Source organism: Triturus cristatus, chromosome 10, assembly GCF_964204655.1.
Source record: "Triturus cristatus chromosome 10, aTriCri1.1, whole genome shotgun sequence".
In the NCBI taxonomy this organism is placed as follows: domain Eukaryota; kingdom Metazoa; phylum Chordata; class Amphibia; order Caudata; family Salamandridae; genus Triturus; species Triturus cristatus.
Window position 1 is genome coordinate 1,213,620,310 of NC_140593.1, and position 21,596 is coordinate 1,213,641,905.

General features: G+C 45.5%; 1 protein-coding gene across 2 annotated transcripts in view; it reads right to left on the reverse strand.

Moving 5' to 3' along the window:
- Nucleotides 1-20,634, reverse strand: part of FAM50A (family with sequence similarity 50 member A) — a 179,211-nt gene extending 158,577 nt beyond the window's left edge. The window contains exons 1-2 of one of the 2 annotated variants that reach the window (XR_014969681.1): nt 20,396-20,634; nt 451-535 (exon numbers count right to left, since the gene is read on the reverse strand). Coding sequence is in view for 1 of the 2 variants with exons in the window: in XM_085629712.1 (XP_085485838.1) it covers nt 451-535; nt 20,396-20,506 (196 nt within the window). In the remaining variant the exon portion in view is untranslated. The remainder of the gene's footprint in view (nt 1-450; nt 536-20,395) is intronic. The other variant, XM_085629712.1, reaches the window with a different exon arrangement.
- Between the last annotated feature and the right edge of the window lie 962 nt (nt 20,635-21,596).

The following is a 21,596-nucleotide window of genomic DNA, read 5'->3' on the forward strand; positions in this document are numbered from 1 at the left end:
AAACAAAACAAGACATATACTCAGGACAGGGCAGGCAGCAGCAAAGCCCTTTTCTCAAGTTCCTTACATGCCAGTAAAAGTCACCACCATGCCGGCGGGTAATAGAATCAAGACACTGGAGATTCTGAAGACAAAACAAGTTGTAGATGTCAAGCTAAAAGAGACTTCAGGCACATTTAACCAGGCACGTCTACATAAACTAGCCCTACCCAATAATGTTACCACAGTACTAATCATAGATGCAGAAGGAGTGGTACTACGCTGCATCTTTCCTGGCTTATGGAGAGGGAGGATGGACATTAGAGGAAAATGTAGACTCTCTGCATACCATACGATCAGCCGAGCAGCACACTATTGGTTGATGAAGGAGGTACACACGAGTGGCACTGAAGGGAGATCGCTGGCAGGGGGTACAAAAACAGGGCCATTAAAGAGTCATTCCGCACTTACCCACTGTGCTGGATTTCAGCTCAGCCTCCACCGCATCGTAATGTGCAGAAAACTTCTTGTTGATGTTGGACTTGACATCATTTTCCTGTATGGGATAGGATTGTATGTTACTAGACTGTTCAGGACTAAATCCACAGCGCCCTTAACATTGCCTGCCACTTGGTATCGCCCCTCGATCCCAAAACCCTGCGATCCATAGAGCCTGTACCTTCCACTGCCTTCTACTCTGCCCTGGATCCAAAACCCTTTCTCTTCCTTCTTCCGCCACCTGGTCTCAGCCCTTGACCCTGAAGCCCGCCACTCAAAGACCAGGTGGGTTTTAACACAGTGGTTTCTATGTATCATTAATGCTTTCACAGCTCATGGGCAGAAATATTAAACATCTTGAATGAGTGACCAGGGCAGTCAGGGCAGGTCGATATATATACACACCGCCAGGCACTCTTTACTTTAACGTTAAGGTAAAGGAGATGGCCCAAAGATCCCGATTCCGGATACGAATCCCTAGAGTGCTGGAGGAACTTTGCTCAAGGCTCTGGACCTTTTCAGCCTCCAAAAAGCAAGTAGGGAAGGGGTTGTGAGCGTATGTTCCTCCTTTTCAAAAGTGAGACTATCATTGGATCTACTTTGAAATTTGGATGTTAAAAAATAATGTTCCGTTACAATCTTGGAAATGAACAAACTAAACGTTAAGACAATGTTTGCTGGAATGATATGACTAGCCTTGAGAAAGCCCTGGCTCTACCCGCCACACAGGGCGAAACACGTGTCTGCTGTTCTCTTTCCTTAACGTATTCTATGAAAAATGTATAATGAGTGAAATGGATTTAATCAACTGGTGAATAAAAAGAACTATTCTCACTCAAACCAACTTGTATTGTGCTGCATTTAAATAAGGAATTACACTACTGACCGGAACACACACCTTTGAAAAGGAGGAACATACGCTCACAACCCCTTCCCTACTCTTTACATTAACACCTGTCAGAGGTCATATTCAATAACAATTTAACAACTTACAGGTTAGATTCTCTGCAATGTGGTGGATGACTGGCCTGCTGCTCAGTACTTCGACAAATGAAAGGTATAGAGCATAGGTATAGAAATGGCACGGATGGATGGACCATGGGCTCTTTGTATTTGTGCAAAGTTCTCTTATTTGTTGCTCCATTGTCAAGTCATAATAGTTGCAGTTGGTTTAACAGTTATTGTTTGTATGACAGGAGTGCAAGCTATGGGTTAACTGGGGAATGTAAGAATTTTTAGTTTTATTTTGTAACCATTACTGCACTTTAATTAGTTTTTAGATCTCGCCTGACCCAGCGCATGCGCTGGTCTGGCGAGACATTTTGTGAGGGCTCCAAAAAGTGCTACCAAGCCAGCCTAGAGCTACAGTGCATGTGCTCGGGCACGCGTGCCGCGCTTGACCGAGGTTACTTTCGCGTTACTTTTGATGTTTGATCGCGATCACTTTCGCGGCCGCACGGCCGCTTGGCATAGCCAATAGGTCTCGCTTTTGGGACCTTATAAGTATTTTGTTTTGCAACTGTTGCATGGCTAAGCACTTATAAGGTCCCAAAGGCGAGACCTATTGGCTATGCCAATGCTTGTTTAAAGTGAATTTGTTTTTTTTAACACTGCGTTATGACCAAAGCAAACCATAGTGTTATTTTATCCGTGCTGGTTTCTATGAATTTTTGTTCTTATTTTGTGACAATGTGCTCCATTCAACTTCTAGAAAAGCAATGCCCTGAATGCGGAGCGTAAGCGGGTTGGCCCTAGCAACTCCTGCCACGCATGGCCTTCGGCCGTAGACACCTGAGGTAGAAAGAACTGGTTTTTGTTTTGATAAATGTTGTAATTAGTATTTGTGGATTATGAGACCTCTCGGAGGATCTGTGTAGTTTAGGGAGGGTTCTGGATAGATAAATCAATTTTTACAAATTATTTTTAATTCTTGTGGGAATGAGTCTCTTTAGGGGCCAACCTGCCCCTTATGTAGCTTGTTTAATGTTTACCAAAGTGGCACTCTGCGCACAGTGCTGGGTAATGGTGACTGCCAAACATTTTTCTGTGACAGCAGCTCCAGATCTTCAATTGATAATAGGAGAAAAAGCTCACTTGTCCCTTTACGTACCTTTTTAGTAAGGGATAGGAGGATCCTTCATGGTTTTGCAAATCTACAGAGGAGCTGCTATTTAACCAGCAACATCTCTCGATAATTTAATCCTTCAAAGGACAATGAACACATGTTTATAATGCTAATTTCTGATGAACCACTGATAGATTTACAACAAACCAAGCACATCTTTGAGAAAAGTTATATTTGCAAGCTGGGCCATAGTGTAGTTCCATTCAGTTGGTTTTACTGTAGCAGAGGGATTAGTCTCCTTTGAGAGTTAAAATAGAAAGCACTCATTTTCTGACCCTCTATCTACATTTTTCGCATCCTGGACATGTCTGCACGAAATTTAACACGCCAAAACCTAGCCAGTTTCGATATTTGATTCAATAGTGGCGAGCGAGGTAGGGCACCAAAGTTATAAGTAAAACAAAACTTGCTTTTCCAATGGAAACTTGTACCCAACCATAACTAGAGCTGCTGTTGCAACTCAACTTTTTAATATGTGCACATTAAACATATATAAATGTGGGTGTGTGTGTGTATATATAGGGCAAGCTGACAGTGCAGCGTTGTGATCACAGACAGGCACACTGCTAGGACACTGAAAGTTCTGTGCTGCGTGCGCTACAAGTTCCCTTCTGTCGTTCTGCCTTAACATCCGAGGAATTTCTGGGCTAGGTCAACATAGTTAGTTCAACTAAACCACAGCTACACATCCTACTAAATAGGAAACCAACAGTGATTTGCCACATGAATTGGATACTGGTGATTAGGAGGCAGAGCTATTCTGATTCAAAAATGCATTACTACTACAGTGTTTACTCTCTCAGTAAGTGAACATATACCTTTCTTAGTTTCACTTTTACACAATTTCTTATTATACTGGGTGCTAACAACTGGAGGAATGCTGATCATCGATAATCCCCCAAACACCACTATCACCGGGGGAACCACCCAACTGTTTCAACGTATGGTTCTGGTGATGTAGTATCTAATGGATCGCAAGTAACGGTTTCAAATTTAAAAGCAAAAGATGTTTATTTTGGAATAATCGCTGGTCATGTACAGACTAGGAGTACCAAGGGGATAAAACCAGACTGGATAAACATTTTAATATGCAATCAAACTTAATGGTGGACCATCATTCTTTACTAGGACATAAATTAATCTGTTGATTCGTATGTATAATGTAGAGAGTCTTATCGGCTTCTTCTGAGCTTGAGTTGTTCATAAAACAGACCAGTAGGTGAATAGATTTGCCAATGAAAAAATAAAGGCTCTGAAAGTTAGTCTGTATGAACCCAACACCTCATAGAGCCCTACACATTGCGAGAAGCAAAGAAAAATTGAGGAAATTGTGGAGGATGGTAATACGGTCACTACTGTCACGCTTTCTCATTGCGGACATATAATAATGATTATGCTCTTAACGCACACTTGATAGAAACAGTGTACCAGTACACGATTTTTAACTCCCCCTTTTTTCGACTGCTAGGTGGGTTCTTGGAGACAAAGGTTCATGGGTTTTGGCGTAGCATGGCCTACCATTCGCCCTAATGTGTGTAACACTATCAAATTCATAACATTTTAGAGATGGTATTTTGGGTACATGTAAATGTATTTTTGTTGTGGAAGGGATGGGCTCAAGGTTATTGGTATCCCTTTTTATTGTGCCCCTCACACGATCACAGATTTTATTGATACTCCTGCACTATACGGCAAACAAGTCATGAATATCCACACGGCTAGCCCTAAAAATGATGCTATGTGCACCAAGACCACAGACTTATCATGGAATGAAAAACGCCCAAAATGCGCCGAGGCGTATTTAAACCAACACAAAATCGATATTGCCCTACTTCAGAAGACGCATCTTAAGCCGAGCAGGCTGCCCAAGCCCACCAACAGATGGGGAAGCAATTCATATTTTACCTCCTAGATCATATACGAATGCATATAGCCATATTAATAACTACGCATTTAGAATATATGCATTAACGCGCCGTATACGACCCAGTGGGCAGGTATCTCATCATGGGTCTCCTCCACAACACTGTGCTGACACTAATCAACATTTATTGTCCAATTACATCGGACATCAATACATTCCTGGAGATTGCCAACCTATCAGTCATCATGATGCATGCCATTAATTGTTGGTGGGAAGCATTTTAATTTAGAACTAAATTCTGAAAAAGACAAATCCATAAAGCCATATGCGTCAATTAAACAGCTAAGATCAGATCGCAACCAAAGAGTTGTTTAATAAATATAGAATGTTGGGTCTGCGAGAAGTCAGGCACGGGAAGATGGCCGGTTTACTCCTCCTACTCTACAGTACATCACTACGTCTTGTATTGATTGCTTTATTAGTGACACCCCAATGCTGACATGGATCACCAACATACCGTACTCAACTCACACAGTTGGAGCATTTCTCACTGACACTGCAGCATACCTTACCTGCTGAACATCAGCCGTTCAAACTATTGAGATTTCGCTCTGAAGATTGTGCTTTAAGATCTTGGCAAAAATGAGCGAAATTGCAGTTGACATTACAGACAATTTGGAGCTCAACCTTTCACACTTTGCCTGGTATGGGAAGCATTCAAGGCAGTAATTAGTGGTCACAATATCAAAGTAGGCCAAGCGGTTAAAATAAAAAACAGAAAAACTTCAGGTGCATGAGGCAAAACTGAAGGACCTGGACCAGAGGCAGCCTGCAAGGAGAAGCAAAATATGCTGGACAGCACAATGAGGTTTTTACTGAATACTGCAAGTGGCAGAAACAGATGCGATTTGATGAATAGGGAGACTAAATCTTGAACGCATGGAGAGGGTGAGGGGCTGAGTAGGACCTTGCACGCCTACTTTAAGATCGCTCCAAAACAAAATTTCTCGTATCAGAGACGCGCATTATAATAATGTACAAATAGCAGCAGCTTTCAACATTTATGCTCTACACATACAAAAAAAAAAACAGACGTCCAGGGCCCAAATAATTGAATTCTTGGAGAATGTGGCCATGACGTAGGCTGAGGAAACGATAGGTTAACTCTCAACAACCCTCTAACTCTGAACAAAATTACCACTGCACCAGACCAGTGGTTCTTAACCTTTTGACCTCTGAGGACCCCCATGTAATCATAGCTGGAACCCAGGGACCCCCTGTGAAGCACTATGGAACACAGAGTCATTACCAGAAGTCGAGGACCCAGACTAAGCAAATTCAATGATTGGAACTGCAAAACAATACAATAAAAAAGAAAATTAAAAATAGAGAAACAAGCATTCAAACAAAATTTAAAAAAAAAAAGTTCATTCACAAATATTTTTTTTAAAACCTATGAAACTAGATCACCCCTTGCAAAGGAGCACCGATTGTGTGAGGTACTAATTTTAACAATCAGGTGTTTGTGAGGTCGAGGCGCTCATAATACCATCTCATACAGTTGTATACGAACAGGGTTTTAGCCCGCGGTGCTCTCAAATGATGGGAAGATGCACCCTACTCCCCTAGTTACAATTCTAGGATTGAACACCTTCATAAAGCACACGCAATCATTATCAAAAAGTTCATTCAAAACATAAAATATAATGAGAACACAGAGATTCGGGTCTTGACTCGTGAAGTAGTTTTATTTTATGTATTTTTTCTTGTTTCGTTAGACCTCCTTTAGCCAACACGTGTTTCGTTGTCTCTTGGAAGTATCCTTACAACTTCATCAAGGCTATTCTGTCTAAGTGTCCTCTGCATTCAAACCTCCTATGTGGTGTGAATAAACTGCAAGGGAGGTCGTCGGTTCATTGTGCCTGTCTCGCACTGCTTCAATCAAGTATATTCCTGTGACGAATCCAGGCAAGTCTGCTCGAGACGAGCTTGTTTGGTGCAGACTCGCCCAGACTCGTCACAACAATACAATCGTTCAGGGACTACATCTCCACGAGGCTTTAGTTATACTCACAGAGAGTGGTGGTGCAAATGTATCTGTAAGAAGAAGAGAGGTATCACTATTATACCAGAGTGAAGCAGTACGAGACACTTACTATAGATTGTCTGGAAACTTACACTTGAGAGAATGTTCAACCATATACCGCAACCACACATTTTTGCATCAGAGGATATCAACTCATGACATTAGCGCCTGTGACAGGCACAACGAACCGACGACCTCCGGTGCGGTTTATTCACACCACATAGGAGGTTTGAATGCAGAGGACACTTAGACAGAATCACGTTGATGAAGTTGAAAGGGATACTTCCCTGAGACAACGAAGCATGTGTTGGCTAAAGGAGGTCTAACAAAACTGAAAATAAAACTATGACACGAGTCAAGACAAGAAGCTCTCTATGCTCTTCATATTTTATGTTGTGAATGAACTTTTTGATAATGATTGTGTGTGCTTCATGAGGTTAAGGAGTGTGTGAGGTACCTTGCTATTCAAATTCATCCTAATCGTGAGATGGTTTTAAAAGATAACTATGGTGCAGTCTTAGACAATATCAATACGCAAACTGACAGACGGTTGGGTCAGCCCATGTCACGGACAGAAATTTTGATATTGCCCAAGTTACTATATCTATTTCCTAATCTACCTTTCCCTCAATCCCAAACCTTTTTTCCACATCACATAGCAAAGTGAGTGCACACAAGTATGCAAGAATACTTACCCTGCCTTTAAAGTGGAAGGCTTTTCAGTTCCTGATCCTCAAATGTATTACCAGATCGCCAAACATACTGTGCGATATACATCCATCTGCCCCCACCCCTTATGCCCCATATTGTTGCAGTAAAGGAATCAATACTGGCACTCTGCAAGCCACTTTGCGTCATCACCACATTCAATCAGGACCATGTGACCTCGATGGTCCGAGCGGGGCATGCGCTTTTTGGACAAGCCAGACACATGATCTCATATTCCCAAATGGCACCGCTATTAGATGACCGGGTTGCGCTCATTACTGTAGAAATGGCAGTTAATAAGTCTCTCAGTTAACATAAATTGACCACAACTGACCACCTACATCAAGATAATCGGTTTATCCTCCTAGAACAGTACAGGCGATGGATGATACCAAGCAGCTTACCATCTCTCTACACTTTAGAATTAGACATGCTGTCCATGCCATGTACAAAGACTTTCCCAGAGAGCCACAAGAAATGTTGATGCTCACTGAAGTTCGAAATTTCGCACATTGCGACGGATGGCTATCTAGACTAATTAGATCAAAGATATATGTCCTGGTTATGCAGCACTAGAAGGCAGATTTGAGTGGGGACTTGTCACTAGATGGTTAAAATTCAGCTGTACACAAACGGCTGCTATATCAATAAATTACTACCACAGGCTACTTCACTTTACATTTTTGTATCTACTGTATTTTACACCTGCTAGGTTGTATAAAACAGATTGTTCAATACCCCATGAATGCCAGCAGAGCCCTGCTCACTTCGCTTGGCAATGCATATTTTTTTTAAACTACTGGCAGGAAATTTCTGAGCTACTCGAGATCATTTAATACAGACTGCTCCAGTTGTGACTCTGCAAGGCTATCTAGCCAATGTTACTTGTGATTTTCCAAACACCAGCCAAAAGAGAAATAGCTATTTATTGGATGCAAGGTCCCTACCCTACAGTTGGGCAATGGCTCCATATAACATCTAAGCTGAAAAATACTCTGAACTGCTGCCAGTCACGCGTAGATCTAAAGGTTTTTTTGGGCACCATTGCAGGTTCACCTGTCTAAAAATGTGAATCCAAGAACATTCATTGGAGAACAGTTAACTATACTGCATTATGACTAACCTAGTATGTGGATGTTACAATATGGGAAAGTTCTAGCTGACTGCTGTAATTAAACTGCTAGGAATAAGGCGTTTTTTAAAATAGCGAAGCTGAGTCTCTCTATACTGTGGGATTGTTGTTTAAATTTGTTGTAGACCTAATAGTTTGTCGTCACTGTTAGGCGATTTTATTGACTACCACTTATGTATTGATAATATCAAGAAATAAATTACAAAAAGCAGGATGTGTGCAATAAAGGCAAGATGTTTTTAATCATGGATAGTATCAGCGTAGGTATCTATGTATGTATCGAAATGGGGTAGAACACAAATTTAGCTGGGAAGTCACATAGCTCAAAACAAACATGTGAGTCCCTTAGAGGTGGTGAAGTCTTCTAGGCTACCACAGGAGAGTAAGGATTAAAGATGTGACCCTTTAGAAGAGTTGGCAAATAAGGAGTTTGCTCTTTGTCAAACTGAGCTTTAGGTAGGTGCTGGATATTAATTTCTGGTTTAGCTCAGAGGTTTGGAGTTACTGAATGTTACTGGTGGAATTTAGGAGATTTTAAAGGTCAAGGTGAGTGTCATCAGCATATTGTCAGTGGCTCCAAGGGCAATGGGAAGCACAATGCACACTTGTGCAATGAGAAAGGAAAATGGTTTGCCATCAATACACACCCCGAAAAAGTAGAATTGAAAAAAGGTTGGCTGTAGAAGATCTAAGAGACTGCAGGGGACAGGGTTTCCTAAACAAACTAGATCCATGCAGGGCCTCCACCACAAGTGCGATGACCTCCACAGATGGTCTTAAAAGTAGCACATTTGGCCATTCAGAGCCATTGCAGGAATGCCTGCTAGGGCCATTAATTAATCTTGCAGGAATTATGGAAAGCAAAATAAAGGAGTAATTAACTTGTGTACATGTTTCACTGAAGACACATGTATTATTTTAGGTAAACTTTGTGTTACAGGCCGTGTTAGCAGGCCCTTCTGGGAATCCCTCAAATTGCCCGACCACCAGTCACTATTGCATCCAAATGACACTATTTCAGCTTGGCCTGAGTTCAAGCGCCAAAAGCTAGAATTCATCAGAGGGGTAATGGATCTAAACCGGTCTCTACAAATTGTCTGTTAGGAGACTCACCCACTTAGACGAAAGATGAGCCATGTGTCATCAGCACAGGCCCAGAACGAACGCCAAAGGAACAAATAAGCTTTATTTATTTGTGCAATTTTATATAGCAGGGACAATAACCAAAGTGTTATTGTGCTTTACAAAAGAAGAAGCACATTACGTAAGAATAAGAAAATCCACAAGCATTACTTGAGTGACAAGATACAGGTACAAATCTCTACAAAATAAAGGGAGATGGGTAAGCAGCAAAACAAGGCGCCATGAAATTTCAAATTCTGCACTCTAACAAGCAGCACCATCCAGTAGGTTGAAGTGAAGTGGCGAAGCAGCCAGGAGTATGGGGGAGACAAGAAGGAAAGAAGAGGCTCAAGACTGAAAGCTGACCCCAGCAAAGAGGTGTCATTGTTGGATAGAAACAGTCAGAGGGCAATCAGTGAGCGGTACAGGGAATAGGGTTTACATGAAATATCTTTCAAAGGGGAGGGCTTTCAGTTTGGTCTTGAACATAGAAAGTGACTGTGTCACATAAGCTCTGAGGCAAAGATGCTGGCGTAGAGTGCATTGCCGTAGTCGAGGCTGCTGGTGATGAGGGCCCGAGTGACCGTGTTTCTGATGTTGACTGGGATCCAGCTGACGATACTGCTGAGAGTGCAGAGGGCCTAGAAGCACGAGGGGATGATGCAGAGATTGTGTGCATGGTCTGTTGGAGTGGGTGTAGGTCCGAGTTCTGCTGGCCCCCAGCTGTGGTCCCATATGGATGTGGTTTTCAGTACTTCTGGTTTTGTCGGAGTCGAGTTTAAGGCCAATGGCTCATCTAGATGGCTACATTGGTCATGGTGTCACAGAAGTTTGTTCTGGTGGTGGAGTCATCTTCGGTGAGTGAGAGGATAAGTTGAGAGTCCCCGGCATTGGAAATTATGTTGAGGCCGTGGGATCTGACAATGTCTGTGAGGAGGGTCATGTAGGTGGTGTCCTTTGAAAAGACTGTGCAGATATTCCCACTATTGAGCAAATGGTCTTGTTGAAGCTGCCGCTGTTGAATATCACAGTCACAACCTCTGTTTTCAACTTAGAAACACAAAATTCACAGGTTCATCTAGGATTGGCTCTGGAATTAGATATGAAGGGGCTTCTCCTAAAAACAGGTTTGTATCCCCAATGGTACAGCTGAGACTTTACCCATTACTCAGAAAGAGATTCCAATTCAAGGTTCATACAGAGATATCGTCTTTAGGAGGTAAGAGGGGGTGAACACAAAGGAGAGGGGTAAGTAAGCTTAGTCACTTCGAACTTTGAGGAACCCACAAGTGACTGGTTTTCTATAAGCGGTGTAGTGAGAAAGGAACACAGTCTGGTAACAAGCGATAGTAATCAAGTCTACCTTTGCCAGATTCAGGTCCTGCACCACAACCCCCTGAAGGTGCCTGAAGAAAATGGACTTAAAGTCCAAATTCTATGTCAGGACCGGAGGCGAGGATGATGCATAACTTTCTTCACTCTTTATTAACAGCACGTTCAAAGATAAAGTAAAACAAAACATCACTGAACTACAACTCCCATGAACACCAGGAGTAACCATGGCCACCAATAGTCCAATCACATAACAGTACGATAGTCCATATATCACAGCCATGCTGTAGTCCTTCCTCTTTCTTCACTACTGCCTCGTTAGTTAAGTCCCTTCATTCCTTCTTCCTGAATTGGGTTGTTAGATTTAGGGCTTTTTCTGACTATTTATTGTGCCTTTGCTTATGCTTTGCTAGTATCTTGATACACTCTGCGAGCGCTCCTGCTGCAGCGTCTTATCTGCATCATATGCCAGCGCGGTAGGCTTTTTTGGCCCAAGTGTGTCTTTTCTGATCCAGCGAAAGTGCGCTAGGTGGCGCACTTTCGCACTTTCAAGCTCGTCGCTTTGCACCACACAGCTGCTCATCCCCGGTCCTGTGGCAGCTTCGCACTGAGGGTATTTGAGCGGCCTCCCGCTCAGTGGTTGCCTCCCTCCCAACCCTCGCCTGACACCGCGCTGCGGTAAGGAAACAAAGCACTTAGCCCATCAATACATTTATGTCATAAAAACCTAGCACTGTTGTATGAGCCTGGTTAATGACAGGACTATAGTTTATAAGGTATTTTAGAGTGCCGGCGAGGGAGCTGCCCGCTTTAAGTCTACAGTGCTTTTTTTGTGCTCTCATCCTCCAATGATGCAGTCCCAGCAGGACCACAAGTTGGACCCTCACTTGCCTCGGAGGAATGGACCCCCCCTCCCCCGAGGCACCTTCCTGCAGGGGTGCACAAGCTCCTCTCGAATGCCATTGCCCAGGCGCTTGCCCCCCTGCAGGAGAGCGTCAATAGACTGTCTGCCGGGATCTTCAAGGGCACGGGGATCCTGGGGTAAGGGGGGGCTGGGCCTAGTAGGGCGATCCCAGTCCCCACACTTAAAGATGGCAAGCATGACGCGCGGCACCTGGAGGGCTTTAGCAGACTGGCTGAAGTCTTCCATAAGAGTACGCACATCCCCAAGGAAGCACCCTACCGAGAGGAAGACATTCCCAGGATAATGGGCAACGACGACGCAACAGACTTAGACCCCGAGAAGGGGTTTGCCGACATGGGGGGGGGGGGGGGGGGGGAGGGTGACATGGAAGACGAAGAGGGTTCTTCTGACGAGACCTAGGAATTGGGCAGGTTTTGGCACCCACACTCATCCAACTCTGACCCTTATGAAGGGGACACTGCCCCTCCAGATATGTTTGACCCAGAGGGCATTTACTGACGCACTCTGCGTAGTGGGTCCCCGAGAGGAAGGTGGCGGAGTACGTGGGTAGTAAAATGAGACAGCCACTTAGGAGCTGAGGGCATGTCTCAGGGAAGAATGTCCCACACCGTCATTAGCCGACAAGGTCACAGCAACCCCCAACATCTACACTAAGCTGTGCACCTTTTTCGGCAAGTATATGAAGGATCCCGAAAAGAGGATTGACCAATCCTGGAGATCTTGCCAGGACAAGCTTCTGGATGTGGTGGGACCCTTGACGAAGATTAGAGAGCTTGCAGAACAGGCAAAGGACTCAGGGCAACCCCTTCCCTCGGATGATGTAGCGGGGTGGGCGCAGAGGGCAGCCTGTCTCCTCGGCAATGCCAACTGCGCCCTCTCTGCGGAACGTCGTCGTTCGCTGCTGTTGCAGATAGATCCATAATTGGGGGAACTTTTGTCCTCGGAAGCAGGTCCCATAGCCCAGGGTACAGTCTTCGTCGACCCTTTTGTCAAAGAGTTAGGGAAGTTTGTGTCAACGTTCTTAGCCCTTGACAAGGCCCAGGCGTCTATGAAGAAGATCTTCCCTGGGAAGGTTTTTGGTGGGGCCGGAAGAGGCAGCGGTCGCTCTTCCAGTCGCCAATACTATCAAGGCCCCTAACAGAGTCCAAGCCAGACGGAACAATGGCTGGCAAGGAACTTACTACCCTTCCCGCGGCAGAAGAGGAAGAAACAACCATGCCCACAACAGCAACAATGGATACAATGGTAAGCCCCATTCTGTTATCACCTCTTCGTTTGGGAGGGAGACTGCAAATGTTTTTGAACAAATGGGTAGGGATCACAACAGAGCCTTGGGTTCTGGAGACCGTACACGGGTACCACATAGAAATTTACAGAACCCCAGTCCAAGCAGTAAAACCCCGGTCCCCGTTTTCCACGCAGGACACATCCCTTATCTATGTGGAAGTTCAGGACCTTCTGGCCAAGGGGGCGATATGTCATTCAGTTTTACACCCTGGGGGTTTCCTAAGCAACCTGTTTCTAGTGGAAAAGAAGGACAAGAGCTTCCGCCCCATCAACCTCAGGTCCTTCAACGAGTGGCTTATCTACCGCCTCTTCAAGATGGAAGGGATTCCCCTACCCCGAGATCTACTTCTCCGGGACGACTGGACCTCAAAGATGCCTACCTGTCAGTCCGCATATATCCTCCCCATTGCAGGTTTATCCAATTTGAGTGGCGAGGTCAGGTCTTTGAATTCCGCACTCTCCCATTTGGCCTGTCATCAGCACCCTGGTGCTTTACCAAACTCCTCAAACCAGTTGTGGAGCATCTCCGGACACTGGGCATCAAGTTGATCATTTACTTGGACGACATCTTACTGATGGATCAGTCCCGAGACCGATTGATGGCTCATCTGAATACCACCGTCTGTCTCTTCTCCAGAGCTTAAGGTTCATCATCCACCAACAGAAGTCGGACCTGGTTCCGCAACAGAGCATGATTTACCTGGGTTTCCACATAGATTTCAAGCCAGTGACCCTGAATCTACCGGAGCTAACCAATTTCCAAAATCAAGAAGGAACTGAGGATGGTTCTCAGACGGGACACAATCTCTTTGCGTCAGCTGGCCAGGACTTTTGGTTTGTTATCTTCCTCGATACAGGCCATCTTCCTTAGACCGCTACACTACAGAGCCCTCGGAGGAGACTCACGTACTCCGAGCTAGTGACTGACTCAGGAAGCCAGGACGGAACTCCGATGGTGGATCGACCAAATGGAGGCATGGAACGGTCGGGCGATCTTCGGATCCCGTCCGGACCTGGTGATTTAATCAAACGCCAGTCGCCTAGGTTGGGGCGCCAGATGCGGGTCGACCTCGATGGGAGGCAGATGGACGGAGGAGGAACTAGCTCTCCACATGAATTGTCTAGAGTTTCTAGCAGGCTCGTTTGCTATTCGATCCCTTACAAGGGACAGAGTATCGTGCTGTGCTCTTCTGTGGATGGACAACATGACAGTGGTGCATGAGCCCTAGCGGATCTTGTCATGGACTTCTGGCATTATTGCCTCCAACATCAGATTTCTGTAACAGCCAGACCCCCCAGGATATTGCGGCATGGATTAGCAAATTTAGCGGCACAAATATGAAAATTTAGCGGCACAAATATGGAAATTTAGCGGCATTTTTGCGGCTCTATATTTTACTCATAATCATCCATTTTCAGCTTTAAAACAATGGAAACTGTTTTCGCAGAGTATTCCACTTGGAAATAGGCAACCTGGGATATGGAACAGAGGAAGGAGCCCACAGGTGAAGGCTGCTATCCCTTGGAAATGCAATCCTCAATTTGCTTAGCCCATTCTTGTAATCGGCACACCGAGTGAGAGAGGGAGACATTTGAAAGACTTTATCCCTCTTCCTGTACCTGTGACTGGGCGTGACGCTTCAAATGAGTCCTCATTGTTACCACCAGGGCAGCTTGTAATTCTGAACACTGAGTGAAGGAAATGTGCTTTTTTCTTAATTGCAAGTACCAAACGTCACCAGTGGCTTGGCATGGCACGTTTTGCACTACCCAGCCCTAGAGGCAGTTCACCATGCAGGTTTTGCATATATAATTTTTGCCCTGTGAAATCTGCTGCAGCTTAAACGGGCACGCGCCACGCATTAGAAATGGTGCAGAAATCACGTGCTCTGTAAATGCTGCATCCAGCAGTGTCGGTATTTACCGGGTGTGCAATTACCACTCTGATAGCGCATTAAGAATGACTAATACCTGCTGCCAAATCCATTCTTTTAACTTTGGGGTCCTGAAATTATCAGAATTGTTACACTTGTAGGAGAGTGACTTATTAGTTATGCTGTTTCTGAAATTGACAGTGAAAATGGGCAGTGCAAGCGGAAGTGTCCTGCTGATTAGAGCGCTGACACTTATTCTTTTTTTTTTTTTATTACAAATGAAGCACTGCAGTGCGGGTTCATGCTGCCTGCATTTATATTAGAATACTAACACACAGAAGCAACTATAAGTGTCTTGTGTACAGTTAAGTCATTTACTTGATCCGGTAAATACTGTCACCTTGACGCGAGGACTTTACTGGGGTCATGAAATACCTCCTGTTCGAACATTTTATTTGGGCATGAGGCATAACATGTAGATGTCGCTGCATACCGCATGTCTTGGTAATCACTGTGCGTTTTTCCGCCTGTGGCACGTTTAACATGCCAAAACTAGCCTGGGGGAAATTGTGCAGAACGCTTCAGGGCTCAGAATTCTGACCCTTAAATAATCTGGAGTTCGTGCAGAAATCAAAATGACAATCTGGGCTGTACAGGACCCTCACAGTTCTCATTTATATTACCGGGCACTGTGCATTGACATCCTAGTGTTGCGGCCTTTGGATAAACTATTAATAGCCCCTCGAGGTGAACTCATATTGCCAGAACCATGCAACCTACAGAAAGATAGTCCTTAAACTTCAATAAGATAACTCAGAGGTTTGGCACCTCCCAGAGAGATTTGCGTGTAACCTGCAGGTCAGAGTTTCCAATACAATTGATTGATGGGTTAATGCACTTCCAACAGAGATGTTTCTGCAATCTGCACGTTGCCAGGTCTATTCTCACTCATACAGCATACCTCTTTAATGCAACTGCAGAAGTATCTGTGTGTACCCTGCAGGCCAGTACTCCAATACGAGTATTATAGTTTGGAGGGTAAATGTACCTGCTGCTACGCGTCCTGGGACCCTTGCCAGGTATCAGTTTAGTCCCAATAATTTATAGCATGGCAAATTAATGGAAATAGAGAACATAGTTGTGTAGCCTGAACGGTCATGTTTGTCGATGCCAGGAAGTTCTGTAAATGGGTTTATGTATTCTGTGCCAGTGAAATGACTCCTGCGGGTAACATTTGAACTGTTACATTCACTATGAAGTACAAAGTAATGCATTCCTTCATTTTCGCCGGCACTTATGTAAAAATCGCGGCATTTTTACAAAAGTGCCGATTTCGCGGGCACTTTTATAAAAATAGCGCCATTTTTACAAAAGTGCCGATTTCGCGGCAAACCGCGAAATCCTGGAGGGTCTGAACAGCGGAGTATATTCCGGGAGTGCAGAATTCCATTGCGAACTGGAACTCCAGGTACCTCAGAAATGCCAGCGACTGGAGACTTGACCCAAAAGTATTTCAGGCACTGATGGCACTTTGGGGGCCGTGCCAGGTGGAACTGTTCGCCTCCAGATGGAACTCTCAGCTGTTCTGCTACTTCAGCTGGAGACCGGATTTGGAGGCAGAGGCGGTAGATGCCTTCCTTCAGGATTGGTCGGCGGATCAGGTCTATGCCTTCCCTCCTTTTCTCTTCATCCAGCGGGTAGCAGCGCAAGACTGGCGCCAGAGAGCCTCGCTAATCTGGTCACGCTGGCATGGCGATCTCAAGCATGGTTCCCCTCTCTCCTGGAAGTGGCGAGGGCTGCCCCGGTACGACTTCCATCATATGAAGAGATCATGTTGGACCCACTGGGCCAGCCACACCCACTGGTTCTCCAGGGCCATCTTCATCTCATGGCATGGAGGATTTCAGGCAACGCTGGCAGGACATCAGACTTTTGCAGGGAGCTGAATTTCTTATCCAACATGCATGAGCCCCGGGGACCACCAAGAGGTATAGAATGGCTGGAGGAAATGGGTGCGTTAGTGTGTGGAGAGACACTTGGATACCGTGGGCACCAGTGTTACTGACAGTGAACTTCTTGACGGACCTTTTTCAGGAAGGATTGGCTGATTGTACCATCAACGCCTTCAGATCGTCTATCTCAGCCGGCCATACACGGGGCGGGGGGGGGGGGGGGGGGACGACACCCCATGGTAAATAAACTCCTCACGCGCATCAGAATTTCTCATCCCTGCCCTCCCCCGAACTCCGCAACACGTGTCTTTAGGACGTGAATTTGGTCCTACACTTGTTGTCAACTTGGCAGGACAATCAATATCGGTCCAGGAAGGAAATATCGGTGAAGTTGGAAATATTGCTCTGCCTCATCTCATGCGAGAGATCTTCAGATCTGAGGGCATTAGATCTGCTAGAATCTTTACCTCTATCCTATCAAGCTTTTCCTGAGACTCCCAAGTTGTGTGTGGTCAGATGCCTGAAGGCCTACGAATACATGACATTGGAGGTGCGGCCTCCAAGGGAGCGGCAACTGCTGATTGCCATTAAAAAAACCTTCAAGGCTGTGTTTTCCCCGACCATTGCCAGGTGGCTGAGATGGGTCATGACAGAGGCCAGCATCGATACCAGTGAATTTGGGGCACATTCCACTAGAGGAGGTATGGTTTCCAAGGCTTTCCAGGTAGGGGGCAGATTGGAAGATATCATGAATGCGGCAGATTGGTCCTCTGATTCCACTTTCAAAAAGTTTTACTTTAAACCAATCCATGGCGCAGATGACTAGTGGAAAGTAAGCTTTAAAAATGCATAATCCTCGCCTCTGGTCCTGACATAGAATGAAAAATTTCTTAGTTAGCATGAAGGAAAGTTTCAATTCTAGTAAGAATGCGGAGGCGAGGATTATCCCCCCTGGCATGATATCTCTATGCCACCCTCCCTGGGGGTAACTTATGCAATGATCTACATAGCTTCTACAGGTTAGAAAACGGGATCCCACGATTATCAGGGAAGTACTGAAATTTTACATGATTTTTTATATATTGTCGTGCTTGTCGTTTAATATGTGTAACTGCAACAAATGATGGACGGAATGCTGAATGATTCAACCATTCTCCCCCAGTCAAGAGATCGGGGTTAAATCCATCGTTCTTTTGCCCACTACGCAACTCCAGTTTGGACCCAGCCATATGCAAATCAGTCTTGACCCTGTACCTCATGGGAACAGTCCAGACCGAACTAACAAGCCAGGTCCTCCCTGGACCGGCAACAAGCATCCTGGGACCAGTTTCAGGGTATGTCACCCTTCATCAGCCAGGCTAGCTTGAATCCAGTGGCACAGTTAGCAAGGGACCCATGTCTGGGCATACCCATCCCACGTAGGGCGAAAAGTGTAACTGCAACAAATGATGGACGGAATGCTGTAAGATTCAAACATTCTCCCCCAGTCAAGAGATCTTGGTTAAATCCATAGTTTTTTTGCCCACTACGCCACCCCAGTTTGAACCCAGCCATATGCAAATCAGTCTTGACCCTGTGCCTCATGGGAACAGTCCAGACTGAACTGCCAAGCCAGGTTCTCCCAGGACCGGAAAAAAGCATCCTGGGACCGGTTTCAAGTCTTGACCCTGTGCCTCATGGGAACAGTCCAGACTGAACTGCTAAACCAGGTCCTCCCTGGACCGGAAACAAGCATCCTGGGACCGGTTTCAGACGTGGGGCCCGTGCTCTCCATGTCACTGGAGTCAAGCTATCCTGGCTGATGAGGGCTGAAAGCCCAAAACCGGTCTTGGGATGTTTGCTTCCAGGGAGGGCCTGGCAGTTCGGGCTGGATTGTTCCCATTGGGTGTAGGGTCAAGACTGATTTGCATATGGCTGGGCCCAAACTGGAATGTCATGGTGAGCAAAAAAAACGATGGATTTAGGCCCAGATCTCTGTACTGGAGTGAATGTATGACATTGTTCTGCATTCTGTACATCAATTGTTCTTTTGCATCTGGCACCCCGAGTGGGACGGGTATGCCCAGACGTGGGTCCCGTGCTCTCCATGCCACTGGAGTCAAGCTATCCTGGCTGATGAGGGCGGAAAGCCCGAAACCGGCCCTAGGATGTTTGTTGCCAGTCCAGGGAGGACCTGGCCTGGCAGGTCAGGCTGGACATTTCCCATTGTGCGCAGGGTCAAGACTGGTTTGCATATGGCTGGGTCCAAACTGGAATGGCTTGGTGAGCAAAAAAACCAATGGATTTAGGCCCAGATCTCTGTACTGGGGCGAATGTATGACATTGTTCTGCATTCTGTCCATCAATTGTTCTTTTGCATCTGTCACCCCGAGTGGGACGGGTATGCCCAGACGTGGGTACCTTGCTCTCCATGCCACTGGAGTCAAGCTAACCTGGCTGATGAGGGCTGAAAGCCCGAAACTGGTCCCAGGATGTTTGGTTCCAGTCCAGGGAGGACCTGGCCTGGCAGTTCAGGCTGGACTGTTCCCATTGGGCGCAGGGTCAAGACTCATTTACGTATGGCTGGGTCCAAACTGGAATGGCGAGCAAAAAAACGATGGATTTAGGCCCAGATCTCTGTACTGCATGTACTGGGGTGAATGTATGACATTGTTCTGCATTCTGTCCATCAATTGTTTTTTTGCATTTGTGGTTTAATATAAACATTGTTTTCCACCCTATAACCAAACATGTTATGTACGTCCGTATCTAATGTGGGTAATGGAACGCCTAGAATACAGTATGATAATGATTGTCATGTCTATTGATATTCTCATGGTATTTGATAAATTTTCCTGAGTGTTGGATGCAATGGTAGGAATCAATTATGTGATAGATTTATAACCTTCTATCCATGTCTTCTTAGGTTTGGGTTCTAAACCGGAATGAGGTCCGGGGGCTTAACTTCCTTCAGTGAAGAAGAGGAAGGACTACGGCATGGACTGTATTATGTGGACTATCGGACTGTTATGTGATTGGACTATTGGTGGCCATGGTTATTCCTGGTGTTCATGGGAGTTGCAGTTCAGTGATGTGTTTTGTTTTACTTTATCTTTGAACATGCTGTTAATAAAAAGTGAAGAAAGTTATGCATAATCCTCGCGTCCCTAATAGAATTGAAACTTCATGTTAACTAGGACATTTTTCATTCAAATTCATCTTAGACCCTACTCTAGCTATCCAGCATCCCCCCCCCCCCCCCCCCGTGACCCATGACGCTCCTCGTGTGGGTCCTATACCATTCCCCTTGACCCTTCCCCTAGCTCCTAGAGTGATCAATAGTCATTCCCCTTCAACCATTTAACTTTCGTGCCCCTTGACAGAACACCAGTATTCTACCCCCTTTTATCCCTGGTTCTCCTCTTTCGAAGAGCCCTAGGGACACTGCCACTTGCTCTTCCCCATGGCAATTGCTTATTTGACACCTGTGCCCCGTGACCTCTGACCCCTGCCGTGCACCTTCAACTCTAACCTCGGCTATGCGTTGTTTCATCTGTTCCATCTGCTCGCGCTGCTTTTCGCGCTTCTTCATGAGCTGCATGGCTCTGCCGGCCTCGCTGGCCGCTCCCTTGTACTGCGCCATGGTGCCGGTGCCGGTGCCGGTGCCGCCGGTCTCCGCTGCTTAACGCTCCGGTACAACCACACAGCTCGGGATACAACTACAACAACACTAATGCGCAGCTGCGTCACGCCGTGAACCACTGCGCAGGCGCGGGAGCCATCTTTAGATTGGAGCGGTACAAGGAAAAACTCCGAAAGCTTCCGGAGACACGTAAATACGCCACCAATCAGAAGCAGGCTAGTTCAGCAGTTGCACTGCCACCCTCAAGAGGGCGTGCGAAAATCGCGCTCAGGACTTTTCTAAGAAGAGCTAGAGTGCTTACTAAGGTTACCTGAGTGGACCAGGACTGGGCGCCATCTTACTAGATATTTATTTTATTTGGTCTCGCCTATGGACAGCTTTTAGCTCCTTCATGTCTACGATTTATTGTGCACAACATAATAGAGTGTATTTTTCTCAGCTCGTTGCTTATCACTGGGTGGGTCTTATATTTTTAATGTGCATGCTTCTTATGCATTTTTAGGTCTCGCCTGGCGTAGACTGCGCAGACATGCGCAATCTCGCTGGCGAGATTTAATGAGTTAGGGTAGATTTCTCTAGTGGGCTTTAAGCCCCGCCCCTCTTTTCCATTGGCTGGAGTCACCGTTTATGCTAAACGGTGGCCAGCCATTGGAAAAGAGCGTCTAGTGACATACAGTTTTCTCTTTTAGAGCTGTCCAAGTTGGACTGGCTCGGTTGCTTTACGTTTGTGGTAAAAGTTTTTCTTATCTTTATGGGGCCATGTGTTTCAAACATATGGCCCCATAAAGACAAGAGATCGGCTGCAGCGCGGTCCTCTTTCACTTTCGGGACCGCGTTGCTCTGCCTTGTTTTTGAGAATGCAGCAAGTTAAATGACTTTCTATATAAAGAGAGATAGTTTTAGTGTGCACAGCTTTCAAAATAATTCGCTGTCTTCTCAGATGGTCGGAATGGAAGCATGCAGAGCTAAAATAAGATTCTAATAGTGTTTTTTAAATGTATTTCCATTGTAATATATGGCTCAGTTAGAAAATAAACCTGTAAATGTAACTACGAACTACATTCTGGATTTTTCGGCGTGGGTGCCTCTT